We start from the raw sequence: 25,853 nt of genomic DNA, 5'->3' as shown, positions 1-25,853 counted from the left end.
AGTGTGGATCTTGCTGACATAATTTATATGTGCAACCATAATTAATTCTGTAAGCCCTGGTACAGTTCTTACTAAAAGTGTATTTCCAGCTAGTTGCTTGCATTGTTTGTTTGAAACTCAATAGTTTGTGATAACTATTCCCGAGTACTGTAACTTTACATTTTCAATATCAAAGGGATTCGTAATAGTAATTATCTTTCAAACCTAGCTCGCAAAGTTTTTATGGCTATCCTTTTTAGATTAAAAAAAGAACTGGGAACATTACAGTGGTATTAGAGCAATAGATCTTGCCAGCGTGTTTTGGAGTGCTTCTAATTTTATGATTCAGATTTCATTTGATATGAGACAATGATAGAGAAAGCAAATATCAGCTAAGGGAAAAAAAGGAAAGAGGAAACCATGAGTTATATAAGAGAGTAAACTGACATCCTAGAAATCATTAATCAAGGTAATAGGGAGTTGGCTAGAGAGATCTAAAATACCAAAAGTCCATGTCGGAGATGGCTAGAACCTTGAGTGTGTTGAATCATTATTTGAGTGCATCCAAGCCAATACAAAATGCAGTGAGGGGAGCAATTCAGCCAATGAAGGTGCCTCAATCAACCCTCCCATGATTCTAGGACAAGTTCCAACAAAGAGAGGAAGAAGATCTATTAGAGGAAGAGCATTTTTTTCAGCCCTGCATGGAAGAAGGTATCATGATGAGTACAACACATTAAGACAAGCAATCTGTAATGACTTATCACTTGGTGAGTACTATGATTTAAAGACAAGGAATGGGCATAGAAGGAAGGAGACATCATCATGTTTAACATCAGAAGGACATACACATTTGATTGGGTAAGATCACCATACCTACATGTAATGGTCAAACAAATGTTCAGCTAGGGCATGGGTGCAAAAATTAGATACATACTTTTCATTGAAGCTCATGTACCCAGAAGAAGCAATCAAGTTTGCGACTCTTCACTTGGAGAGAATAGTGCATGTGTGGTGGTCTCATGACATGGTTACACAAGGGCATAGTTCTAGACTAAAAAAATTGTAGCCAAAGACTAATAGAGATATTTGACAAAGGATCTAGAAGTTAAAATTAGAGAGCTGTTGTGACCTTTTCACGCATCCCCCCATTGCAAACGGGGACCCCCTCTTTCCTCCTTTCTGCATTGTTTAGTTTAGGGTTTTGGCAGCATAGTGGGCAATTTTGATTTCCCGTGCCGGATTCTCGGATTTTTGATCATGCCTAATTGTCTTTTAGGGGTTATGAGGTTATAGGATCAAGCACGTAAAATTGAGATTTTAAATGATCCTAATTTTGTCTAAGTGTAGACCTTTTGAGCGTTAACGTGTTTTTGAACGTCTACGTCGGTGATTTTTAAGTGCTAAGGTGTTTTAGGACCTTTTGGAGTTGTTTTCTCGCTCCTAGGAGGTTATTCAAGTTGATTTTGCACTTTATCCCGATAAGTTTGCTCAAATTTTTGGTAAATTTGCCTAAGTCTAGATGAGTTTTATTGAATTTTGAAGTTTCCTAGTGATTTTGAGTGGAAAAATCATCATTTTCCGGATGGAAGTCCATATTCTAAGGGTCAAAATTGCAGACTAGAGGTGCTTTTCCCCTCATATTCTTGACTACCCATGGTTTTCTCCATTCAAAATCTAGTCTGGACATGGATTTCCCTTGAAATCCAGACATGCCTTAGTTTTCCCCCATTCAAAATCCAGACTAGGGCAATTTTTCACCGGGATGATTAAATTTTGTCTCTGTGTTGGGAATTTTCTTGACTACCTTCGAATTTCCCTTGGGGAGTGTGGATGAGGTTGCGGATGACTTAAGGTGAGGATTCCTGATGACTATCGATTTTCCACCAGAGCTTTTCATGACAACTTTTTGTGGATTTTAGTGTGGATAAGCACAAATTGAAGATTTTTAAGTCCGGATTGCTATCCAGACTGGGGTCGATTTTCCCCTAGAGTGTTTTTTTGGCCAAAGTGATGATTTTTAGTCAGGATTTTGACTCCAGACTTGGATCGATTTTCCCTTTAAGGCAATTTTGTGCAATTTATGATGAAATTTTGTTCGAATTTTTCTCCAGACATGGGTCGAATTTCCCCAATGTGCATTTTTTTGAAAATTTTAATTATTTTTATTTGGATTTTTAATCCAAACAGGGATCGATTTTCCCCATGGGTCCAATTTTGGATAAAATTTTAAAATCTTTTAATGATGTGACCCAAATTTAATTGCTTTTAATGATGTTGACGATTATTTAAAAAATAAAAACAATCAACAATTAATAAATGACTTGCAATTTAAAATTAAAATATTAATTATTTCCCCAGGCAAGTCGATTTTCCCCACAAGGGTGTAAAAGAGCAAACGTTTTATCCCACATTGCTTGTGTGGTGAAAGTTCTCAAGGCAAAAGCAAGTTTAAAGGGAGGTGGCCAGCATTATTATACTATTATATTTGCCAAGTGTGTGCTTACTTAGGCAAGTTTTCCTCCAGCTGGCGAATTTTGGTGAAGTGTCAAGTTGACACATTAGGCTGAAAGTTGGTTTGATTGTTCAGTTTTCCTCTATTCCCAGCCAAGGCTATTTTTCTTGGCAGCCATTTGAGTGTGTTTGAAGCATCATTTTCAGACTTTGCCGATTTTGGGAAGGTGGTGCCATTACAGGAGTTAGGTGATTTTGTTTTGGGAGGTTTTTACCTTCATTTTGGTGATTGTATCTCCTTGGGTGGTGGCACCATTGTTGGGAACTTGCTGATAATTGTTCTCAGACCTGGTTTTCACCATTCTTCAGACTTATGTGACCTCCATTGTTGGCTGGTAATTAATTTACAGACTTCATTCTTCATTGCCTAGCTAATTCCAACTTGGACGATTTGCATTTGGAAGGGTTTCGTGGAGTTTTGTGTGCATTTTCAGACCATTTACATGCTGTTACAGGTCTGAAACTCCATTGATAGGCGGCTGTCTTCAGAAAATCATCATTTCCAGCCACTTGTCAACCTAGGCGATTTCACTTGGGAAGCATTTTTGCTTCATTCCGGGGCCATTTTCTGAGTTTATCTTCATTCCTAAGGGTGTTGGTAGGTCTGAAAACTCCATTTTCAGACTTGTCTTCAGACTTAACAATCATTTCCAGCCCTACATGCATGCTCAGATTTGCACATTTTTGCCTTGAGAAATTGATTATCATATATTTTGCATTTTGAGTGATTGCAACATGATCTTGAGGACTAATTTACACAGTTGCAGGTTGTATTCAGACTCTTGGCAGCCATTGTCGACTTCGAGAGGGTCTCTTCAGACATTTTTTGTGTGAAAGTTATCCTTTTCACACCTTTTTCGTAGTCATTTCTTGATCTGGTATATTCCTTTGTGCTCTATTTTTTGGTAAATTTCCTAAGTGTAAGGAGGTGTCTTCAAACTTTCTTAAGTCTGAAATTGATTAATTTTATGAGCTTTCATGAGGGTCTTGTACCTTAATTTTATGTATTTACGTTCTATTCTCCGAATTCGTTTTAAACATGGACACAATTCGTGATTTCTATTCCTAAATTTGTCTACATTTTAAGAAATCAGAACTTTCCTAATTCTGAAAATAGCTTATTAGGATTGATTTTCCGAAGTTCTAACTTCTAACTTCGTACAAGTACGATGTCGATGTTCGGAATCAAGGAAAAGAGAGAACAACAGAGGATAGTTGAGACGAGATTCTATCCAGAATCCAAGATGTCATCCAAATGGAAGGAGATTACAGACACGAACATGCATTTCTTGAACATGGGTCAGATGCGACAGTGGATGTTCGGAATTGGAAGCCAGATTCTTTCTCCAACTTATGTGAACATTATGAAGAGTGACATTTATCAGGCCGTTGGATTTCCACAATCCGTACAGTGCAGCGAGCTTATCCTGGAGTGTGCACGATGTTATGATCCCCACTCTTGAATGATCAAGACTCTTAAGGGTGCCATCATTGCCTACCTTGCTGAGAATGCGATTGTTGAGGTGTTTGGAATTCCATGTGGAGCAAACATGAAAGATATAACTAAGGATGGATATGAAGAAAGATATAAGAAGAATATGGATGTGTGCAAGACCGTAGTGAACAAGGAGTGGATGATTGATCCTAGGACTCATCATTCGAAGCCTCCCAAGACACTCATGTGCACAGACTTCAAAGATGAATATAGTGATTTAATATTCCTGCTTAACCGAGTGATGGGTATGCCACAAGGTGCAATATACGATGGATGGATGTTCTATTTCATCGAGGATTGTCTGAAAGGAACATTGATTAATTGGTTGAAAATCACAAGTGACAATCTGGATTTTCAGCTGAGGAATGTGGAGTGATCCAAGTCATTCGCCATGACTTCCTATTTGGTGTACCTGCTTGCACGATTTGTTACATACAAGGGATTGATATGCAGAGGCGAAGTCGGGAATGGACAAGGACAATTCAGGAGTTATTAATGCTATCCACAGCTGAACATGTATCGAATTGAAGATTATAAGAGAGTGAATGATGTATTCACTATGTACATAACGCGAATGTTTCAAGGCGGAATCCACAAGAGGTTGTCGAAAGAGGCAACAGAGCTGATAGAGAAATATGGATCGTGTGGTGGGACAGCTTTTGGAGTATGATTCTATCCAAAAAGAAAAGCACAAAATGGGCATGTCATTTCCTATTTCACTGGGGAAGACATTGGAGGTTTGCCAATCTGCCGTAGCAGCTAGCACAACAGTTGAGAAGCTTGCATTCTATTGATTTGCAACATACAAGAAAAGAGAGATTTGATCCAGATAAGAAAGTTGGAAGGATCAGGGGAGATAAGTTCATCCACAAGGTAGACATAGAAGCTTATTGGGCCAACTTGATGGACGAGCAAGCATTGAAAAGAAGAATGTGGTCCAGAATGTCAGTGGATTTCATGAGGAAGTGTGGACTTTTCCTCATTCTTGATCAGGTATTAGATGATAAGGATCATACGCATCCACAATATGAGAATGAAATGAAGAAGGCAATTTTATTGCCTAATTGGTCAGAACTAGAAGAAATAGATTTGAATATATTGATGAGAGAGGTCTTGAGTTTCTCTCGAGGATGGGTGGACCATCAGATGAACAAGTTAGTTGACATGGGTGTTACCTTCACTTATGAAAGGATGAAACCAAAGGAATCCGCTTCCGAGGATGATCAGAGGACTATTAGTGATATCAGGATTCATGCGGATGAGGAGAGTCAAGCTCCCAAACGAAGGAAGAACACACCAAGAGAAGTCAAGGCTAGGGGAATGAAGATTGAGGAGGTCAAGAAGAAGAAACCAAGGACTATCATTCCTTTGCCTATCATTCCTTCACCACCCCTCAGTGTCTCATCAATCAAGGAAGTTGAAATGCCAGAACAAAACAGGGAGTTTGAGCAATGTTTCAACACAGTGATATTACTAGAAAATGTTCAGGATTTACATGCCACAGCTACATCTGCTCCACCTAATGAGGATGATGATCAATCGAGATCCCCTAATATCCTTTTGGAGGTTAGTTTGGAAAAGAATGTATATGATTTGACCAGGGATAATCTTGATGATGATGATGATGTTATCTCGGCATTGAGAGAGCTTGATCGAGAGATGTGTCTCGATGATGGTATGGAGATGGCAGCTATTCCTGATTGGCTAATGAAGAGTATGGAAAAAAGTAAGAAGATGGTAGAGGCATAGCCTATTGATGATATTGATGACTACTTAGCTAGAAGCAACAAGGAGAAAGAACCTAAGAGAGCTGAGATTTTGTCACACATAGCTAGAGATGAGACAGGGATGCAGATTGCGTAGGTGGCTATTTCTATTGGAGATGTGACAACGAACATTGCTACTCCCATGGATTTCCAGATTACTTTAGTTGCCCTTGGCTATACTACAAAAGAGTAGGAATTCCAAGAGGTTGGTGATACCCTTAAGGCAATCAATGCGAGATTGGACTAGGAGATAGAGAAAAGAGAGAAGTACAAAGTAGAGAATATCAGATTTAGAGAGTATATTGCAGGGATAAGGCGTGAGAATCCCACCCTTATTTCCCCTATTGCAGTTGATCGTGGACTACATACACATTATGAGGCAGTGAGATGCACTCTCGGAAGTGGAGAAATGGATTGAGGATACGAAGAGACAGGCGGATGATTTCCTTACTCACCTTGTCCAGGCTTTTGACAGGACAATAGGGCTCATATTTAGGATACAATATTTGGAGGGAGTTTGGGAAGAATTCCAACCCATTCAGGAGAAGACTATTCCACGCCTCAAAGATTTGAAGAAGATTCCTATTTCCACATTGATCAGGGAGAATATTGTGCACAGTGGAGATATATACGATTTCCATGGCTGGTATTGTTCATTAGCCATGAAGAAATCAACTTATGACAGCACACAAAAGAGTTGTGTAGAGATGGAAGGATCTATTCATGATATTCAGTCGAAGATCCTTGCCTCAATTGAGAAGTTATTGGGGGTTGATGTTAGTGAAGCCAATGGGTTACACTTACCAGAATTGAGAGACAAAATGAAATTCATGTACTTCAACCAGTTGGACTCTTTGAAGAAGAGTTAGATAGATGATTTGGTCTCTTTGTTGATTCATGTTCATGATTCACAGAAGCTCATGCCAGATTGGGAGAACACTTTGGATGCTTGCTCAGATGTATTGGACATGATTGATTTACAATAGGATACCTTACCCAACATTTCCATGGAGGAGTTAGATTCTGTATTAGCTAGATTCTTGGAGTATGCTAGGAGAGAGGGAGATGCAGGGAAGAATCTTCTAGAAGATTCCCTATTTGACGACTAGGTATCTTTCTATTGGGCCATATGTTGGTGGCACCATTTTTGATGTAAATCCTAATTAGGGCAACTCTAGGGTTTTGTTGGCATGATTTTGGCCCTTGATTTAGTTTTAATCTTGGCCATCCATTTTGTATGAGACTCTATATATACCTCATTGCCTCTCATTTGTAAGAGAGTTTTTGTAGAATTGTTGGTATATGCTACAACTTTTGAATATAAATCATTGTTCGACTTGATGGTGATTTTGTTTTTCAAGTGTTGTTTTGCATTCAAGGTTCTCAATTCCTTCAAGTTAGATTAGAATTTGCTTTCAATGTTTGTTAGATTGAATGAAAGAATTGTTGAGTATATTTGTGTGGAATCTATCAATCCATACCACTAGCCTCTTGCTGATTGTAAGTGCGCCGTGCGTGGTCAACTGGAAATTTTATGCAAGCTTAACTTCGATTATTATACGTCCATTGTTATGCATCAACTTGGATGGTCTCAATGTTTGATGGTAGTAATTTAAAAATCTATGAAATACACCTTAGATGATTGCACTAAGCTCGTGTCAAAATCTTTTTGATTTGATGGTGAGACCTTGCCTAGTTTGATTCCACTAAATTTGCTCATCATTTCCTACATTCCTAGGCTTAGAATAGATTTCCTGAACCCTATGCCGTTTTTGTCATTTTTTAGTAAGTCCTGTTAGAATTATGCCCAGAACTACATTGCCAAATCCTAAGTTATCGGCACACCGATTCCACATTCATGATAAGCAAAGTTAATTCGAACAATTGTGTAAGTCGCCAAGTGAAAACAACAATTCACATCGACCATTGAGTTACCCACTCGTCAAGACCTGACTGTAGAAACCTTGGAATCATTTTAGTTGATCTAATCCTTAGCTTCTGAGGTGATTCTGTTCAAGAGAGGGTAAAGTATTTTGGTATTTTATTCTGATGCTTGCATGTGCATAAAACACACATCAACAAGAGCCAACACAATTGAGGCAAGTTGTTATTGAAGAGAGTTATGTGGCAGATTTTTAGAGGCTTAGTGATGGTACCCATTTCAACATCTTTGTACGATGCTATCAAGAGGGCTGCGATTTTGGATACTTTAGTGGCCAAGAGCAATTTCTATTCCACGATTCTACTTATGTGGCAGCCTAAGAAATATTTCCAAAAGGGTTTCCTTCAATCAAAGGTTACCTCTAAAACCAAGCAAAGTTGAAGATTTGAAGAATGAGCTTCATATTCAAGTAAATATTGTTATATTTAATGCTCATATTTGTAATATTAGTCACTTTCCTTTTCTCACTTCATGATTGTTTCTATTTTAGAAACATCGCCTTGTAATTTGTTATATATGGAGCCTTTTGTTGCCATTTCAACATATTTGTCGCCATTGTAAATTTTTGACAACTTTTTAAAAATAAAATCGTGGTTTTTCCTAAAAGAACTTTTTGAGGATTCTTTAAGAAGTTTTTGTTCAGTTTTATGAAATAAAATCGTAGTTTTGCTTTCTTGTGAAAATTCGAAACCTCTTCTACATGATATTGAGGGTTTTTTGAAGTGGTTGATATTTCTTCTACAAAATCGTGGATGTTTTCTTTTGCATTTTTTGTGACCTTTTTCCTTTGATTGCGCTTGTGCGCATTTCAAGGGTTTTTTGAGATTTTTTTCGACGCGAAAAATCACGGGTTGTCTGAGATCAATCTGGGGAGGCATAAATATTGATGGTTTTCATGTAGTTGGTATAGGCCAAACGAATGTGGTTTTTGGATTACAATGGCTGCATTCACTCGGAGAGTTTACCCAAAATTACCAAACTATAGAATTGAAGTTCAAATCCAAAGGGAAGGATGTGGTTCTTTGAGGGCTTTGTAATGGAGCAAAAAGGGTTGTTTAGCCAAGAAGATGGAGAGATCCTTTCATTGATGAGTTGATGGATGAGCTACATGAAGCTGTATGCTCCTCCAAGATTGATCTTTGGGGTATCACCAAGTAAGTTGAGGAAGAAGGATTTGCAAAAAAACAACATTTTGATGTCACTATGGGCATTGAGTTTTTGGTCATTCCTTTTGGTTTGAGAAATGCATCGGCCACTTTTTAGTCTTACATCAACTAGGCGTTGATTAAACAATTGAGGAAATTTGTATTGGTTTTCTTTGATGATATAGTAATCTATAGCAAAATTTGGGAGGATTTTTTGAGGTACATAGGTGAGGTACTTGGTATTTTAGAGCAATAGTTACTTTTTGATGGGGCATCTAAGTGTGAGTTTGGGATGAGAATTTTTCTTGTAATTGGGGCATAAAATTAGTTCCCAGGGCATTAAAGTGGATGATGAGAAGATTTGTGCAATCCTAGATAGGCCCCCTCCCAAGATCCTTTCACGATTAAGAGGATTCCTTGGTCAATGCAGCTACTACAGGAAGCTTGTCAAGGGATTTTCACAATTGACAAATTTGACTTAGAAGGGAGCTTTTTCTTGAGCTGATTCCACATGAAGAGTTTTGGACAAGTTCAAAGAGGTAATGAGTTCATGTATTTTGTGGCTATTCCAGATTTTTCACTTACTTTTGTGTTAGATTGTGATGCTTTAGGAGAGGGAATTGGGTTTCCTTATGTTTTGCATTCAAATTTTTGAAGATCTGAAGCTTATCATTAACAAATATGTTTTGCATTCACATTTTATGCTTTGGATATTGTTCTTGGATGTACTTAGTTAGGGACACTAGGAACAATAGAAATTTATGCGCAAAGAAGCTCATGAAGCTTTGGCATAGGATACATTCAAAAGAAAGTCATCGTATACACAAGCTTGAGCATGAAGTTTAATTACATCATTGTGGACTTAACCGAGCAACTACAAATTCAAGAAAAGGTCAAAGGGACTTAATAGAAGATAGAAAATTTCTTAGATTTAAAGATTGGAAGATTATTGTTAACAAATATGTTTTGCATTCAAATATTTATGCTTTGGATTTAGTTTTGGGTATCACTTAGTTAGGGACATTAGGAACAATCGATATTAATGTGCAAAAGAAATTCACAAAGCTTTGGCATTGGAAGGAGGTAACTTTGCAAGATATTTTATACATAATGTGGACAAAACCAAGGTTAAGGTAAAGCAAGTAGCTGATTTCGAATTTCTATAAGGAAGAACTAGAAGGAAGATAGGTAGAATGAAGAAAATGAACCATAGGAAAGCAATACTTCTATTCAAGAGGGAAAGGAATAAAAGACAATAGATTGAAGAATCAATATATAAGAAAAGGTTCTCAAGCTAGTAGAAAAAACAACTACATGATCATGCGAGGTGACAATTGTGGAGGCACAATATTATTCATCCAAGAAGCACTAACTACAAACACAAATGGAATCGAAGGAGCAATAACTATGGTAATCAATGGCATTAGAGAAAGAATGATAATCTATGGAAGCAAAGAAGTAATTAATATGGAGATGAATGGATTTGAGTGTCACCACAAAATATGGAATAAGTTTTGGAGATAGGTACAATTAAGAAAACTACACAAGAAGATCATACATAGATGGTTGAATGATAAAACATGATATCGTTTGTGTAATGATTTGTAGAAGTCTCACTATCTGCATCTTTCTCATGTTTTGGGAAGAAAACATGTGAAGGAGAGTTTCCATGTTATGTACTTTGGTATATAATATTATGGCGTGATAGAGGTGCCATCATGTGGCACCCATTCTTCTAGTTATACTAGGTTATATGGATAATTTGTGTAATGATTATATTGGGTACTGTGTATAAAAAAATGTAGACCAAAACGAAGAATTCAAATGCAAATATCAAACCCATCAGTGTACACTTAATGCAACCTCAGTTAGACAAAGGAATCAACAATAAATGATTAAAAATCACAATTTTATCCATATTGATTCTTGTTGCACCATGAAGGTGGTTGTGCTTACAATGTTGGCATATGGTTGCTCACAGCTGCAACGCAATGTCGTGTTTTGGTTCATCCTTCTCAAAACTGGCTCACATAAGGGTAGAGTTATAGATTTTTGGCTTGGATGATTGACAATCAGGTTTGTTGGAGTATCATGTCCCCTCAGTTGGGAGAATAGATTATTAATATTAATTTTACTTAAACACTATATTAGAACAAATAATAATATAATATTATAAATAATAATATTGAAATTATATTAATAATAATAATATAATTATCTTAATACTAATAAGCTTTCTTGGATGCCGATTCACTTTGTTTTTTGGGTGACACCAACTTATATTAAAATTTGGTGCTGACTAAACTTTTTTTTTATCAAAGATCCAAAAGGTATAAAATGGGCGTTCAAGATTTCAGTCTTATCATCTATGTATTTCAATATTTGGGAGTAATTGAACTTCTGCATGTATTGTGTTTGCTGGGACGAAACCCCCTGCACCCACACATTAAGGTATTTGGACAAAAAACATATACCTTTCCTCTGAGCAAATCTACTTCTGGGTTTGCAATTGAGCTTACATTCTTGAACATTCATCAATTTCCAGCTGGGCATTTTGTTTGCAAACACCCAATTGGTGTGAAAACATCACCTTCTGTTGTAACAAGCACTTGGCTACTCAGAACAGCTTGTGAATGGACTGTAGACAAGAAACAAAGAGGTCGCAACAATCATAGAAGGGGTTTATACCTTGAGCGTGAGCTTCCAGGCATAGAATTGCAGTGCAATAAGGCTGATTGCAGCATATAGCAGATCTTGGGTTTGGTGTATATCCAGATTTGATTGCAAGGAGTACACAATAAGGAATGTGTGACTAGTTGAAGCTGATCTCAGACCAACTAGCACCCTAAGTTTAAGGAAAAATCTAATACCAAGTTGTTGCCCCTTATTTGCAGTTGGAGCTTGTCATGCCCCTGCCAAATACCTACCAATCGCAGCATACATAGCTGGCCATTTCCAGCGACTAGTCTATTAAAATGTGGTGCCAAAGATAATGCTAATAAGGTTGCTCTAATTTTTATTCTAGTGATTTAAGAATAAAGAAGAATTAAATTAAAATTAAAAGTTATTAAAGGGCAGTGGTTGAATAAGAAAGGTTGACACTCCTTCAAAGGGCAGTAGTTGTATGTGAAAGGTTGTGACTCACTCAGTAATAAGATATAAAGGGAGATCATTTCATTGTGGAGAGGACATCAATCAATTGGAAGAAAATGTGAAGTGACTTTGCAAGTAAATAATTACAGCCAAAGGGGATGTAAACCCTCAAGGAAAAATCAAGAGATTTAAGGACGAAAACCTTTAATTTCTCCTATCAAATTATTGGACTAAAACCCATAACTCATTCAAGTATCAAGGACAAACATTCAAGGAAATAGCTGCAAATTGGAAGAAGAAACGTAGTAGAAAATAAAGATAAGATTATTGTCAGAATTATTTTAATATTATAATAAAATTTATGATATTTTATTTATGTTATATATATTGTTTTAAGCCAATAATAAGCAATGTTGTAGAAAGGGACATTACAGAGCTGACCATCACCGCAACCTCTGTGGTCTGATCCCAAATCTGGAAGGTGAATCACAACTTAAATACACTCCAAAGCTCAAAGGCCATTAATTGTTGGATGATAAGAATTAAAGACAGAGAGGAGCCTAAGAAGATCCATTTGAGGAGCAGCAATTACCAACTTGCCCAGAAGATCAAAGAAGAAACTCTAAGATGTGTCATGCAAGAGGAATGGGACTTTAATGGGAAATGAACACCACCTCATCCAAGGGCGAGTCATCTTTTGGTGATTATACTTGACTTAAATTGGACAAGCATTGCATGGTGTTTGAATTTTTAGGGTCACCATTGAGTAGAGGGTATCATCATGAGTTGAGGAGGCATGGTATTTTCATTGAGAGAGTTCGTGGAACCATAGGAAGATTTCAAGGGAAGATATTTCATTATGATAATGTTTGGTTTGTCTTGGATGGATTTAATACCACCCTCATAAGGTGGCTACCAAATGAGTTGAATCACCAACTAAACATGATATGGACAAGTGTTGACTGCAAGATATGTGAACCAAAGGCCACCATGAAAATGGTCTCCAACTTTAGATTTTGCTGTTGACAATGCTGCAAATATGCAAATGTGGGAAATTAACTGTGCAATTGTGACTGAAGAAATGTGTTTCCTATCTAGGAATGTTAACGACAACTCAAAAAACATCCTGAAGTTGGAGACTATCGATATTTGGATATTGAAACTGTCGAAACTAACTGTGCAAATGTGACTGAAGAAGGTTTTATTGTCAACAATGGGCATATTAATTTCCTAGTTGTTATAGAAGTATGAAGTATTGTAGATGCTAAGAATGGATTGGAAATAGATGTTAATGATCATTTGAAAAAAAGTGTTTGAATTGGATACTATTGTTGAAAGTGCTTTGAATATGAGAACAAGAGGTCATGGAGTTGTGATTGAAGAAGTTAGCATTGTTAATGAGTGGAGTAGGTTTGGAGCACTTAATAATGAGTTTAGGTGCATCAATACGATTAACTCAGAGACAATTGATGTTGACAGTGCCATGGGTATGCTAACAATTGATGTTGGCTGTTGTAGTGGATCATATTGCCCATGTAGCTAATGGTTTGAAAGGACTTTATGATGTTAATGACACCGGTGATATGTTGCAATTAGAGATTTTTAGTTTTGACAGTGCTTTGAATAAAAACACGAGACATAAACTGTCCACTTGTGACTGATTTAGATGTCATTGTTAATCTTGGGGATAACTTACTAGCAAACAATATTGATGAATATGACAGATAAGTGCTGAAATTAGATACTGACAGTTCAACAAATATGAAAACCAAGCATATCAATGGTGAAGTTGTAGTCAATGATGATATAAGAGAATATTAATAATGACTCCATAACTATGCTGAAACTAGAGATAGTAGATGTTGAGAATGCTGCATATACGAACATGAGATATCAACTGTCCATTGGTGACTGAAATAGAGAATATGACCTATGCTGACAATAAGTTACAAACATTTAAAGTCAAGAGTGACACACTAAAATCAGATAATGTTTGTGTTGGCAATCCTTCAAATGCAAAACATGGGATATCAACTCTAAAGTTATGATTGAAAAAGATAGTGTTGTCAATGATAGGAAGGGGTAGAACCAAATAATGTTGGCCATGACTTCAAAAAACCTTTGGGACTAGATATTGCTGCTGTTGATAGTGCTGGAAATCGTAAAACAGAGAATAGCGTGAGGCTGTCAAGCCAGTCTTTTACAAAGGAGATCATAACGATAGTGTTTACTTCCATATTAGAAAATTCAAGACATCTAAAGCTCTAGAGGAAAATTCATTCATTGCTAGTGATGGTAGAAACCAACTTCAATAATCAATAGATTGTGAGCATGGCAATGACTACAGAGGTTGCCAAAAGGAAATTGTGTAAGATCCCCAACTGGTTCTGACACAATCTGGTCCAAATTTCTGCTGTGCTTTTTTCTCTTTGAAGTTTCAGACATAAAATTGTATGGTTTTCTAAGTTTGTAAGAGCATGTCTATTTGTTTTTGAATGAGTTTCACTTGTATTTTCTTTGCAAACAGAATAGAAATACATACACGGTAAAGAATGGAATGAGCAGAAATAAAGAAATTCCCTTAATTTAAATGTCTGTTATGGAAAACAGGATTTAATATTTGCAGAAGTCTTCCAAATGTTTAATGAATATAACTTTAAATTCCCATCTATGAAATTTTGTCTCAGGTTGAGATTTTACAAAATTTCAAAATGATGCACTATGAAATATCGGAATTATATTTCCAACTGACTAGGGTAGCTTGACATACTACTGAAACAGCTAGCCTTAGGGGTTTCGTCCTAAGTTTAAGCTCCAAAAAGCTATACAGAACTGGAAATGAGAAATCAACCAAGCATATTTTGAATGAATCTCTCATTATTCTTTTATAGCCCAGTGTGGAAACTCTTGGCTTTCCCTCTGCTTTGCCTCTTGATTTTCCTTTTCTTTTAATTGAACTTAAGGGAAACAATAATATAGTGACTTTTAAAATTTTTTACTTAAGTAACCATTAAAGTCACTTTAATGACCTCATTAAATAATTAAAATAAGTCGTCATATGATTTATTTATTTTTCAACAACTTAAATTTAATCATTTAATTATATTTCAAGGTCACGAAAAAAGGGGACATTATAAATTGAAAAAAGAACCCCCAAAAAGGATGAGTCAGAAGAAGAGAAGCACACAAGAAAGTCACACCGAAAAAGGCTAGGCTTTTCAGTTCTTTCTAGTAAAATAGCAATCTGAGTAATAATGGAGACAATACAATTATAGGATAGGAAACAAGAAGAGTTTTCAGTTACATGGTGGAGTTTGTATTCCATTGTCAATGATGAAGGAATAGGATGGCTTCCAACCTTTATAACTTGGGCTCAAAGCAAACGGGTGGAGTGCTACAGCCATGTTATAATGATTCTACTCATAATTTCCTCGTGTGGATATGATTCAGCAGTTTGGAGTATCACGATAATAATTTGTAGATCCCAAGGTAAATTTCATGATACCAATCCAGGAGTAATTGCACATGATGCCAAAGCTTATGCATGTGTTGATGAGGTCATTGAGAAGGCAAGGACCATGAGGAAGCCTGAATTAGTGAGTTTATTTGTTGTGCTCAGGATTGATGAGCGTAAATCCATGTTATGCTATCGTGGCATGAAGTGGATAGAGCTTTCGGAGTTGTTAATGCTTAAGGACAAGTAATATTTTGGGTAGGAGGACTGTCATGTCCCCTCTGCTGGGAAAATAAAATATTAGTTTCAAGTTTTCAACTTACTTAAAACTTTATATTATAAGAAATAATAGTATAATGTTATAAATAATAATATTAAAATTATATTAATAATAATATTATAATTATTGGAGGCCAACTCACTTTGTTTTGTGGGAGGCGCCAACTTATTTCCAGATTGGGGGCCGACTAAACTTTTGTTTTATCAAAGAGCCAACAGGTATAAATGGGCACTCAAGATTTCATTCTTATCATCTATCTATTGGGATATTTGGGAGTAATTGAACTTATGCATCTACTATGTTTGTTGGGATGAAACCCTCTGCACTCACACATTAGGTATTTGGAGGACAACCTAAATACCTTTCCTTTGAGCAAATCTACTTCAAGGTTTGCAATTGAGTTTATGTTCTTTAACATTTATCAATTTCCAGTGGGAAATTCATTTGCAGACCCAAAATAGCTTGTGGATGGACTGCAGACAACAAACAAGGAGGTCGCCACAGTCATCGAAGGGGTTTATACCCTGAGAATGAGCTTTCATGAACAAATTTCACAGTGCAATAAGGCTGATTGCAGCATATAGTAGATCTATGATTTGGTGCATATCCAAATCTGATTGCAGGGAGTATAACTATACAATCAAGGAATGTGTGACTAGTTGAAGGTGATCTCAAATCGACTAGCACCCTAAGTTAAACTCCCATACCAAAGCGCTGCCCCTTATTTTCTGTTAGAGCAAACCATCACCACAGCCTCTGCAGAGTCATGTTAAGGTTTGCATGCAAATCTAATGTCTGATAACTGACTAACACCCTAAGTTGAAGGAAAACTCCCATACCAAGGCGCTGCCCCTTATTTGCTGTTGGAGCTAACCATCACCACGAAGGTGAATCATAACTCAGTTTTTCAAATATATTCAGGGGTCTATTCATTGACCAGGGTACTCAAGAATTTGTATTCTTCAAAAGAAAAGAACAGTGAGACCAAACTCGCCCTATACCAGGTTCATAAATTGCACATTTTGTTTTAGATCTGAACTGATTATTCTATAAATCTGTTACAACTGTGTATTTTTGTGTGTTTAATTTTCAATGGGGATTCACTATTAAAAACAAAGTAAACAGCAATATCACAATTATCCCATTCTTTATTTAGACAAGGTGTGTGATTTGTGATCTCTTATTGGTTAGGGGCAAATATAAAACCCTAGGTTCATTACATTGGTGTGATTTGTGATCTCTAACTGGTTAGGGCAAAGATAAACCTCTATGTACATTATAGTGATACCAATGAGGCAACCACTACACAAAAAGCCCAAATTGATGGTGAATGGCACCTATTGGTGTTAAGAGTGAGGTTTTTGCCACACTAGAGTGCCAACATAGGCCAACCCCCTAGTGGACACATGGCAATTGGCCCCACCATTTGGTTTGGGTACATGCCTACTAGAATGACGGAGGAACATTCGATGGGGTGTAGCGAAGATATTTTTCTCCAATAGGAATATGACTTGCCCACCATGCTCCATAGAGCTCAACCTTAAGACCCTCGGCTTTGATACCAAACAAAGCAACCACTATGCCAAAAACCTAGATTGATGGTGAATAACATCCATTGGTGTTAAATGTGGGGTTTTCGTTCCACCAAAGTGCTAGCATAAGCCAATCCCCTAGTGGACATGTGGCTATTGGCCCCATCATCTGTTACGGGTACATGCATGCTTAGCACAATAGAGGAACGTTCCTCGGGGTTTAGCCAACATATTGGGTTTTCGTCCAGTAGGGACATTACAATGAAAGTTGGTTGAGGGATCAATGGTGATGATTAAGTTGTTTGGGTAGTTGGTATAGGAGTTTAGAAAATACAACACCACAGGAGCCCAAATAATCTCTGCAAGTTGAAAAACCTGTTACAAGGAGAAGCAATGAAGCAAATCACAGAAGGAAAGAATACACAGGAAAAATATGCTCCAAAATGTATTGTCAATAATAATCCTTTTTCATACAATGAAAAGAAAGAACTCAACCTTTAATAGGTCAAGAAACCCTAAAAGGGAAAACCTAGGTTTGCACATAATAATTAATTAAAATAATTAATTATATGCACCTAAAGTTAGCTTAAGTGTAAAAGAGATAAAGGGAACTTAAATAATTAAACAAATAATGTTTAATTAATCAAGTAAATACCCGAATACTCTAACACCCCCCCTTAAGATAGACTTAGGGAGAAGCTAAAACCTAGAACAACTACTGAAAGCAATAAAGATGGGTCCCGGCAACAAGGCCTGATCAGGTACCCAAATACAATGAAATCTCTATGAACTGGAGAAATAGAAAAAACCACATGGGAACAAAACTCTACTCCAAAAAGAGATAAAAAAGAATATCACTGAAGCATGAAGAACCTGCAAACTCTGTCGAAGAATAACTGCTGATCTGAAGAACCTCCACTGAACTAGAACATGACCAGGTAGAGAAGACTGTAATCTGCACGAGTGCCCTCAAATGACACTACTCGACTCGGATGGCAAACAAAGGCAAACAATTGAACTCAAAGATATAGATGGCATGAGACACCAAAGCCTGAAGAGCTGATCAATCGAACCATGGAAGCATTAGAACCAACAGGACAAACCTCCCCATAATGCTGAAGAGGGACAGTTACACTGAAAAGAACAGCCAAGAAAAACTGCATGACGAAGAACCAGGAACATCAAAGGTACTGAGAAAAGTACATGGTGTCGTGGAAGGAACACTCACTTGACACACATCATGAGGCGAATGTCATGGAAGGAACACTCACTGGACAAAGGAAGATGGCAAACAACAGGCAAACATCAACCCCCTCATGGCACTTTATCGATAGTGCATGTACAACAAGGCACGAGAGGTGCAAGATTCCAAGTAAACAATGCATGATGACACTTTATCTCAGTGCGTTTGCATAAATACAAGCTACAATGATAAGAAGACTGGAAATAGAAACGAGAACCAAAATAGAGACACCCTATTCAGAGAAAAGATCCCAGGACCTGAAACAACCACGATATCCACCAGAGTGCTGAAAAGCAAAAAACTGAATAAAATATGCATGGAGCAGAATTTGGAAATAAAACTCAGATGGCTGGAAAGTACACAACACACGCTTTCTGAAAATATAAAGTTTTCGAAAAACGGGAGTTCGGATGCTCATTCTATGCCTCCCGGAGTGCAAAAACTAGACCTCACTTTGACTGGAAAAAAACACAGTCAAACAGCAAAATTGGAACAAATTACCAACACCATGAGGTCGGGCTCGGAACCAGCTTTCCGATGCCTATTCGTTTTCGAAAAAACGACTCCGTATGCCCAAGATATGGCCAAAAAACCAAACCCCCCCTGAAAGAGACCAAAAAGGGAGGTCTGGTGGCTGGGCGGTGCTTCGGTGGCAGCCTAGTGGTGGGCCGGCGGCTGGGACGAGCTCCGGTGGTGAAATCGGGCGGAGTGGCGCTCTCGTGCAGAGCAGAGCCGCTAGGCGGCGCGGCGGCGACACGTTTGGGTGGAGCGGGGGCCGCTGGGGCAGCGGGCTGGAGGTGCAGAGGGTTCCGGCGGCGGCGGGAGCTGCTGGGCCGCAAGGAGGCCGAGGGCAGGTGGCAGCCGAGAGCTGAGCAGCGGCCAGGGACCCGAGGAGGGCGGCACGGAGGAGGCATTGTCGGGTGGAGCGGGCTGCACAGGCGGCGCTGCAGCGGTGGTGGCCGGAGTTCCAGTGGCGGCCGGGAGCGGCAGCCGGAGGCGGGGAGCCGGGGAATCCGAAGGCCAGGGCTGAGTGTGGGGGCCGGGAAAGCCGGAGGCCGGGGAGCTGGAGGCCGGCGCCGGAGGACCGGCGGGGGCCGGGGAAGAAACGCCGGCGGCGCTGTACGGGCCTGCAACATGGCAGGGGGCCCCACGGTACCCTGCATATCGTGGGGTTGCCCCCCCCAAATTTTTTTTTTTGGGCAAAAAACCAAAATTTTTTTAAAAACTTATTTTCGCCTTTTTTTTTTCTTTTGATTTTTTGATGATTTTTTTAATAAAAAATCAAAATCCGGCCTGCGTGTCGTAAAAAGGCGAAATATTTTTTTTTGAATTTTTTCTCGAACTGCGTGCCAGGGCCGTACGACCTGAATCTGGAGAAAAAAATGCTCCCAGAGATCAAGAACCAAAATAGGTCAAATTTTATATGACCATAGGGGTTTTTGGGCCTTCTGAGCACGATGGTGAGGTCCGTTTAGGCCCAAAGTGCTTAGAAAAAAAGGTCAAACCCTAGGTACATAAAAAAAATTCCTGAAACCCCAGATCTGCTTCCAAAGCAAAAATTCTCAAAACAAGAACAAGTAGTTGTAGATTTGAAGCTCTAATACCATATAGGAGTTGAGAAAATACAACACCACAGGAGACCAAATAATCTCTGCAAGCTGAAAAACCTGTTACAAGGAGAAACAATAAAGCAAATCACAGAAGGAAAGAATACACAGGAAAAATATGCTCCAAAATGTATTGTCAATAATAATCCTTCTTCATACCATGAAAAGAAAGAACTCAACCTTTAATAGGTCAAGAAACCCTAAAAGGGAAAACCTAGGTTTGCACATAATAATTAATTACATGCACCTAAAGTTAGCTTAAGTGTAAAAGAGATAAAGGGAACTTAAATAATTAAACAAATAATGTTTAATTAATCAAGTAAATACCCGAATACTCTAACAGTTGGGAGATGGATGCTGGAGAAATTGGGAGATACTTAAAATAATTTTTGAATTTGTGGGAGATAGTTTTAAGATTGTTATAAAATGAGTTGATGAGAATAAATGGAATTTGTAATTTTTTTTTTCTTGGCTGTTTATGTGGATAAAGGGGGATTTAATTAATGAATATCATGTGGAGGGGGATGGATATTAGGAATAGGAATTGAGGGGTAATTACTTAAATTAAAGTGGTTAAATTTAATTAATAAATAGTTTAAAAATGTGCTAGTTGTGCATAGGATGGTGGGTGATTTGTAGGTGTCTATAGGTGCTGAGTTAGGCTATGTTGGGATTAACGGCTTACCACTCCATTATGCTAATAGGAGGTCTATCTATAGGAGGTGAATATTATTGTAAGGAGATGTTGAGAATTATATTTGGCTTAGATCTCAAGATGGACATGTAGCTTGGAGTGGCTTCTTCCATAAGGAGTTTTTTATGGTGTTTGCCTATGTTAAGTGTTTATCCTACTTATGAGTGTATTGGATATTAGGGTATCTTGGTGCACACATATCTTTTCTTTTGTGTAATCTCTAGCTTGCTCTGCATATTATTGTTATCATGTGTGTGGATCCTAACATTTTTGCCCTTTTGATTGCTTCACAAGCAAAATCATCATTAACACTGTCTTATTGAAGGATTTCACACTGGAAATTAAAAAGTGAGGTACAGATTTTATATGTTTATCTCTTCTCATCTTTTGCCCCCTGCTAATTTACAGCCATATGTTCTTTCCATGTCAGCAACTTTTCTGATGTCATTTACTCTTATCCTGTCAGATGCCAGCTTGCACATGAAATGATGGTACTAATGTCAACAGCTTCTTGCACCATCATCATTTAAATTTTTTCTTTAAGTAACTTGGGTTACATTCCATAGATTCACCATTGTTTGTGATTGATATGATTCATTGAACTTGTCTTGAGCAGGCTGTTTTTTTTCAACCCTTTGCTCCTAACTTTGGATCATATACTTGGGCTCCCTATGTTTAGAATGTCATTGCCTTACTCTATTTGTTCCTTTACTGCATTTCCATTTAATAATCTTTGCTTTAAAAACGTGGGATATTTATTGACAACATCCAAGTTGAGCTCATATGTATAACTTTACTCAACATTGGATCCTCATTAATGCTTTTTCAGTAGATGGATACCATATCACAATAATCTTGTTTTTGATACCATTTACATCTTGGTACTACTTCATGTGATACTCCTTTAGTCTAGATTAATTCTTCCTAGGTATTAGACATTCCTTTTTATAGAACAATTTTATAAACAAAAAAGTGCCAAATACCTAATTTTGCCCTTTAAGTGATAAAATTGTGAAAATGGCATGTGTTATGAAGGTTTGTGTGGTTTCAAAGGGGCCTTAATTTAGGGTTGGTTTCAAAGGCTCCTTACTCTGTTGTGGACATTGCACCTCAACCCAATTGGGAGTGTTGCCTCCAGACCCCCACGAGGGGCACTGCCCCTCATCAACATGAGGGTCTCAACTCCTAGATCCCCACTAATTATTGGAATTTCTTGTCAGATAAGAAATTTGAATGCAATGAGGGGGTGATGATGAATTAGGATCTGATGGGGTGATGATGAATTAGGATCTAACTCTTGAGTTTGCAGACTTAGATTTTATTGTTGCAGAACTTGCCAAAAATCTATTTAGATGAGGCAGCTTCTACATATGACATGGCTAGTGGAAGTGGCATTGTAACTCATTGTGGCTCAAATGAAATTGAATCAAATGTTGACTTTGATGCTCTCAGTGAAGAGCAATATGAAGATTTGATATTAATTTTCATTGTGTATTGACATTTGATAAGTCACCGATTAATGAATTTATGAGAAAATTTTGAGGTTTCATCATGACTCCTTCCTGCACAATCTCTTTTGAGTGTTATCTCCTGTATTGAAACTTCTTGGATTCTTTTTCTTTATTACATTCTTCTTTGACTTCTCCCCTTTTCTCCCTTGGTCCTTTGGTTTATCTCCTTTTGCTAGGAGGTCTTTATTGTATTGAAATTGCTGGCTTATTCTTTGCTTTGCTTTTAGTTTTCTCCTGCCTCTTGTCTTGAGGAACATATTATTTGACCCTTTTGTGTTTCCTTAGTGGTCTAGGAGTTGGTGAATTCCTCTTCTTTGACCCGGAATCATTGTCTTCATCTCTAAAACCATCACTATTGCCTGCAACTGTAACATTGGACTTTCTATCAATTTCATATTTATTTTCAAAACTACCTTCTTTCTTTAATGATGACCCGTTCTGATATCATGAGGAGCAGTGGATGAGTTCTCACCCCTAGTATCAAGTTGCATTTATGAGCTACCCATTGTTGACAGGGTTCTTTGATTCTGTTTGCTTGTTTGATGGTGTACTTGAGCTGAAGCTAAAGCTATCTGAGGTATTTTAGTTTCAGTCTGCTCCCTTAATCATAGATTGTCCTTTTTTCATGTTGGATTCTGCTGAGCATTGCCATTGATGTAGCCATGTTTATATCCGTGACGAACTGAATGATACATTTGACCTGTGGTTGCCTCAAGTTTTGCTTCTATTTCATGGCAGAATAAAGCTTGTAACATTTGGTAGAGCAGTTTCTTCTGATGTGATTAACCATAAAATGAGTAAAAATGAGTTAAGTAGGGAATTTTATGGTAGAAAAGTCAGGCTAGGACTATTGGATTTGGCAATGGGTGGTGGAGTAACTTATTTCTGGGTATTGTTCCTTGCTTGCCTCATAACCTTGACAGTTTGAGTTTTTTGGTCCGAAGCTTGTTCTCTAACCTTTTTGTCGCTAATTTTAGCACTATACCCTTATAAGACTTTGTGAGTTTGAGTATGTTTAGGATATGAGATTTGGGGCATGCAGCAGTTAATGAGGATTGGTATGTTTGCTTTGTGTGTCAAATTTTGCATTTATTTTTCTTGCATGATGCTTAGTGGAATTTAAGAATTCAAGACTTTGTGAAGTGACACAATTCTTGAAGTTTTGATCTTCAGTGTACAACATTCCTTGAATACCCTCAGGATCATTTTGTCAATTTCCTGGCATGTTCTGGCCTTGGGAGTATGACGCTTGTCTAGCAATCTTGGCATTTTAAACTTTCCAATATTAGTTTTTCAGGAGTTGATCCTATACCACATTTCTTTGAATTGTCCTTCAAAAATAGGAATTAAAAGATTACTTTCACCCAATGAATGGGTGATCATTGTAATGAAGGAATGTAAAGCTGATCAAATGGCCATAATATTGTTCCTTGGACACAGTTTCAGCGAGCATTGTTAATATTAATGTAAAATTGGAATGACTAAATCAAGGGATGACTAGGATAGCAGGACATGACATAAGGACCGACCGTTTTGAAATTAAGAATTCATGGAGGTACTTTGTTCCAAATGACTGACAGAGGCATTGATTTTGACCATGAACAAATTCATGTATAACACACACTTTATACACTCTAAAACAAAAAGATTATCCCAATCACCTAGTGCTAAATTCCTCATTTGCTTGGAGAATATGACAGTCTATGGATAGTTGTATCAACCAATTCCTCTAGCAGACATGTTGAAGGAATTATGATTTTTATGGCCAACAAGAGTTTTCAAGTTGAATTCCTAAAATAATATGGATCACACTTCCTGCTTTTATATGCTGGAATCCATGGATAGGATGCAATAATTGAATATTAAATGTGGGGTACAATCTTGTCCTGGTTTAGGGACAAGCCGCAAGCCATTAAATCCAAGTAAGGATCTATGATGCAATTTTAGAAAATGAACACGACGAGGTGCACATTTCACGGGGAATCCTAACAAAGAAGAATTATCTTATACTTGTTTGAAGTTCAATTTCAATGGTTTATCAAAGTTCAATCTAGGGACAGCTCACGAGTAGAGAATTGTTTTGTGACAATGTTAGTCAGGTCATATCAATGTATTCCTTAATTTTGTGTTTCGCTCCTCCCATAGTATTGACTTGACTTGTTAAAAGCTCGGCAAGTCACAATTTGACTCGAGACTCTGAAAAAACTGGCTCAAACTTTTAAAAACTGATAATCTTTTGTGCAAATGCTAGAGAAATACTATTAATATGCATTCCAGAACTTCAAATATACACTAAACTAGTCAATTACAATAATAATAAGAATACACTTATATTTATGAAGAAGCAAGTGCATTAAATGATTTTTGAAAATTGAACTTGAAACTTTAAAGATGATACGAAAGAATGAGTTGCTTCTACATTCGTAAAATTGTTTTCATGTACACAAAAAACAGATTTAGTAATCCATGGCAATAGCACTTTGAAGTATCACTCAGATGTTTATCTTGCTCAATCTTACTCCGGAAAGAGCAGAGATTCTTTTTTGGTTACTTTAGAAAGGGATGTTATGTGTCGAAGACATAATTCAGTTGATTATCCATTCTGCAAGGAGTTCTGTATACTAGTTCAATTGCTCTTAATATACTTAGTAGGCCTTTGGTATTATAAAATCTGACCTAATATTTGTGACATTTCAGATGACAATGCCTGATTTGTTAAAAAGGTTGATAAAATCATTATGTTGTTATGCAGTTCATGGACGTGGCCTTTGATCTGATGCAAGCACCTTTTGGCGATCGATGAATTTTCTTTTGTTGTTTCTAATTTAAATATGTAATAGCTTTTAATCTCATGTGGTAGCTGTTCATTTGAATATAACATGTATGTCTAAAACATGTCCATTGTGCATGTTATTTTTGTTCTGGGCTTGAGAAGCTATGTAATTATCTTTGTTTCTTTACCATACAAGACTCAGGAATATAAATGTAAAGAGAGTTTTCACTATCGATTTGCATTTGTGCAAACTTTTCAAAGTTGAAAAATCAGTAATAAATACAGTTAAGTGAGTCTTCTGGAATCATATGTGTTTGTCCGATGTTTTGGTTCTCTCTGCATTACACACTGCAAACTGTCATTAAAACAATATAAGCACAATTAACTAAGGCAGCCAAAATATTTGGCATCATATGTGCATATGATTTAATTAATTCAGAACAACATAAAGACCTGAAATATAATATTTTTCCTATTGTTTCTATAGGGATGGAGTCGGCTGTATTATAAAAAAAGCGCTGAAGTTTAAAACGTTTCTCTTGGCTAATTTTTGGATTTTGCTCCATTTTCCCATATTTATTTGCATATCTATATGCATGAGATTGAAATATCGAATCAATGCTGGCCTTGTTTTTACTTGTATTTTTCTGGCTTATATGAACACTAAAATGTAGTTATTTTCAATAAAAACATCCGCCAAACTTGAGGAAAAAACACCTTTGGCTATTTTTTTTATGATTATCATGTTTTGATTTGTTGATGTAATTCCCATGGACAAGCTCCGCAAATACACAACTAACAATCTGTCTTGAAACTAAATGCATT

At 37.2% G+C, this 25,853-nt stretch overlaps 1 protein-coding gene across 2 annotated transcripts in view; it reads left to right on the top strand.

Annotated features, from left to right (window-relative positions):
* LOC131029692 (uncharacterized) overlaps positions 1-25,335 on the top strand; it is a 66,228-nt gene extending 40,893 nt beyond the window's left edge. For both annotated transcript variants that reach the window (XM_057960284.2, XM_057960283.2), the window contains exon 4: positions 25,008-25,335. In XM_057960284.2, the coding sequence (XP_057816267.2) occupies positions 25,008-25,027 (20 nt within the window). In that variant the 3' untranslated portion in view covers positions 25,028-25,335. The remainder of the gene's footprint in view (positions 1-25,007) is intronic.
* The last annotated feature ends 518 nt before the right edge of the window (positions 25,336-25,853 follow it).

Source organism: Cryptomeria japonica, chromosome 9, assembly GCF_030272615.1.
Source record: "Cryptomeria japonica chromosome 9, Sugi_1.0, whole genome shotgun sequence".
In the NCBI taxonomy this organism is placed as follows: domain Eukaryota; kingdom Viridiplantae; phylum Streptophyta; class Pinopsida; order Cupressales; family Cupressaceae; genus Cryptomeria; species Cryptomeria japonica.
The sequence above is the reverse complement of the archived record's forward strand: the minus strand, read 5'-3'. Positions and strand labels throughout refer to the sequence as shown.